The sequence below is a fragment of the Cornus florida genome, unplaced genomic scaffold, assembly GCF_030987335.1.
Source record: "Cornus florida cultivar Cherokee Brave unplaced genomic scaffold, ASM3098733v1 CherokeeBrave_3.0.0_Hap2_Chr04, whole genome shotgun sequence".
NCBI lineage: Eukaryota > Viridiplantae > Streptophyta > Magnoliopsida > Cornales > Cornaceae > Cornus > Cornus florida.
In genome coordinates, this window is record NW_026775574.1 from 4448374 (window position 1) to 4452254 (window position 3881).

The following is a 3881-nucleotide window of genomic DNA, read 5'->3' on the forward strand; positions in this document are numbered from 1 at the left end:
GCCCAGCTAATAGTTGAAGTTGGATGCTTTGCATATGGTATATGGTTGCCGTTTATGCCTCGAGTTCAAGTCCTCAAGGTTTACAATTTGATTTCTGTTTCATTGTTTCATTGTGTGGCAGTGGCTTTTGGCTTGGTCCTTTTTCATTATTGTAATTGTTCCTGTTGCTCTGTGGTCTTTGTTGTACAGTTTTTTCTTCATTTATAAAAGCTTACCCCTTCAAAAAAAAAAAAAAAAAACATTTGCCAGGTATACAAAGTTTATATCCAAGCTTTCCAATAACAAAATAGTTTTACAATGAAATTAAAATCGCTTAAAGTAGGCTTCACATGGCATTTGATAACAGCAATGGTATTGGTACCCTCAATCTCTCAAAACAGCATTCAAACTTTGCATCCACATTAGATGGAGGTGTCTTCAATTAAGGATGTAGACTTATACCTCTAAGACTGCCAATCAAAGTATTTAGACTTCTAAATTATGAAGAAAAAAATATATATTTAGACTTCTATGAAAATAAGAAAAATGTATGTATAAGCTTCGAATATATGAATTACATACCCTTCAATCGGTATAAGCTTCCGCATGGCTGGTGAAGTTGACGTGAGATGATGAGACCAATTTTCATAGGTTGGGGACGTTTCTTGTTCTTTCAGTTTCCAGATTATAATAAAAGAACTTTGAATTGTGATATTGAAATAAAATCTCAACACCACTACCACAAATGGGTTCTATAGGATTCTCCTCTTCAAAAAACATAGGTGGGACATTGAGAGTCTGCTTATTCCAAAGTTGCTTGTCATAGTCTTCTAGTATCCAAATTTCGGTGACCTTAGAATTTATGAGAGCCAAACGATCTCTTACTTGTCTTGCAAAAAAACAATCTCTGGCGGCTCCGTGTGGAAGTGGCATGATCTTGAAACTCTCATCCCCAACTTGGAAAGCCAGTATAACATATTTGCCTGAGCTACCAATATTACCTAAACAATATATAATACCATTGATACAACAGCCTCTATTAATCTCATGTGAGAACCTGTCTAATTGACTATTAACAGAGGACTGATCAATATCAATATCTCTCCAAGTGGAGGCAGCGCCGCCCTGGCTGAGGGTCAAAACCTTGAACTGGGTGTGGGTCGTCTCATCGTCTTCAGAATTATAAACTTCGGTTATGTTGAGGACTTTGTGTTTCCCGCCGGAAGCAGCTGAATCAAACCCTAAAAGGTTGAAGGATACAACTCTCAATGAATCGTCTCCAGTAGAGACAAAAATTGGACTCCTTATCATAATGAGTGGAATTTCATGGATTTCTCTGGTGCTAGGGTTCCATATGCAGCGCTGAAAACAGATCAAGCCCTTGACGGAATACAAAGGAGAAGGCAAAAACTCTGCTGTGACTGGAAGTGATTCGAGTGATTGAAGGTGAAGGACTGACCTGCCTTCTGGATCTGTTGAGTAGAATTGGTTATCCACCTCATATGTTGGTGATTTCACGAATAGAAGGTTGATGCCGCCGGGCCTATTGATTGACCGATTATGGTGGGACTCAACGAAGAGTGGATCGTCAATTATGGAGAGCCAGAGTTTGGAAACACTCCTGAATCTGAATAATATTTTCGCAGGAATTTCTTTCAGTATCTCAAAGATAATCTCTTGCGGAAGAGAAACCACATTGTTTTGTTGCAATTTCTCAGCTTGTGTTCGGATAAGGTCATCAACCATTTCAGTGAATCTACAAAGAGCTTTTGCACTGTTGTCAGGAACAAGACTTGAAAACATCTTCTCCTTGTTTGCATCCAACATCTTCTCCTTCATAGCTCTCTCCAGGTTTTGATTTACAGTGGCTTATGACCTAAGCTTTGTTTGGAATGATAGGATTCCATTGGATTTGATTTTAGGATGGAATTTATGTTGTTTGAAAAGGAAGGAATTCTAATAGGAGCTGGATTTCATCTGATTTGATAGGAAATATCATAGTTGTAACAAATTCGAAAAAAATTGGCCAAATTTCATGGGATTTGTGACAAGATGGTTAACAACTTTTTCAAAGTATCTTAATTTTATCAAAATATCCTCCTCTTTTAACGTATTGTTTTTTCTATAAAAGTGAATATTCCGTGAGTTCTTAGTCATTTCATTGTTTTTGTTTCTCTGTCATCAATCATTCTCTTGTAATATGTAAGACCAGAAAAACTATAACCTTACGCAATACTAATAGCTAATATTAAGGTACTAAATTTAGCAACGATTAATTACGACCAAAAGTTTAACATATACCAAAGGTGAAATAAAATGTGTTAATTACTCTAAATATAAGTTAAAGAGATGAGAGTCCAAGTTAAGGCATTGTCAAGATTATGGTAAATACTTATAAGATAAAAGAAAATTATTTAAGAATGAATTTATATTTGAAAAAAAAAAATATGCAATAGCTGTAGCAAATTTGGATGAATTATCATCTATCTAGTCAAATGACATCCATCTACAAAAGTTTGCATATTTTTTATTAGACAAGAATCATTCTCTTCTAAGTTAGAATATAAATATATATATATATATACACACACACATATATATGGATGGTTATAATGAGATTGTGAGAGCAACTTTCTAGTCATAAAGACAAATCATTGGATTTTATCTCCTCCATAGAAGTAAAAGATGAGCTATCATTGCTTTTTAAACAAAAATCTTAACATGGTAAAGGATTTGCATCTCATTCCCAAACAGTTTGAATTAATTGATAGTCAGACTAGTTTTAAATTATCTATTTTAATATTATAAAATTATATAATTTTATAAAGGATATATTGGTATTTTGGAATAAGAGCTTAGATGGCATTTTGGATCTTAACGATAATTCTTGATGCATTTGTAATTATTTTTTTTTAATTCAATCAAAAAGTGAAAAATTATCATTGCTTTTTAAACAAAAATTTTAACATGGTAAAGGATCTGCATCTCATTCTTGATCCGTTTGAATTAATTGATACTCAGACTAGTTTTAAATTATCTATTTTAATATTATAAAATTATATAATTTTATAAAGGATATTTTGGTATTTTGGAATAAGAGCTTAGTTGGCATTTTGGATCTTAACGATAATTCTTGATGCATTTGTAATTATTTTTCTTAATTCAATCAAAAAGTGAAAAATCAACTTTTCAAATTGATCAATATGTTATTTAGAACCGCTAACTCTATCTACGTTTAATTTTCCCTTTAAAAAATGTCATGAATTTACATAACAAAAATTCCATGGTTTTTTTTTTTCCCTATGATATTATTGTGGGGATTAGTAGATGAAGCAAAATATTCCTGTATTAATTACTATTCTATTTTTGGGTTTTGGAAATGGTTCTTTTTCAGCATTCCCTTCCATTTCTTTCAATTGTTTAGTTCCTTTCCACAGTTCTTTCGCTTGTTTTTTGAGGGTTATTCCCATTGTTTGTTGTAAGAGCTTGTCGTTTTAATTATACATAGCTTGGGGGAAAAATAATAATAATAATAATAAAGCTACTCTTTCATGATTTTTTTTTTTTTTTTTTTTTTCGGATGATATTGGACGTCATAGTTCGAGACACTGAACATGTCTGATACTCTTTGTCACGATTTTTCTATCTTATGTAGATATTATCTGCTCTGTGAACTTGTGCAAAATACAACATCCACAGATATAAATGCCAACAATCTCTTCCCAAAGAGATTTAAAAATGTTATATATAAAATGAAATACATATGCATACACACATTATTATGACATAGCACCACCAATACACAATAAGAGATGAAAAGTACACTATACTACAGACAATATTTGGTAGACTAATTTATTTTCCATGATCATGAATTGAAGCCTCCGAGACATACAAGAGAT

The 3881-nt window shown here is 32.5% G+C and overlaps 1 protein-coding gene across 1 annotated transcript; it reads right to left on the reverse strand.

Annotated features, from left to right (window-relative positions):
• Positions 1-624: 624 nt before the first annotated feature.
• LOC132304635 (putative F-box protein At1g47790) lies at positions 625-1818 on the reverse strand. Its single transcript, XM_059802379.1, has one exon. It carries the CDS (start codon positions 1816-1818, stop codon positions 625-627), a length of 1194 nt encoding a protein of 397 aa, XP_059658362.1.
• Between the last annotated feature and the right edge of the window lie 2063 nt (positions 1819-3881).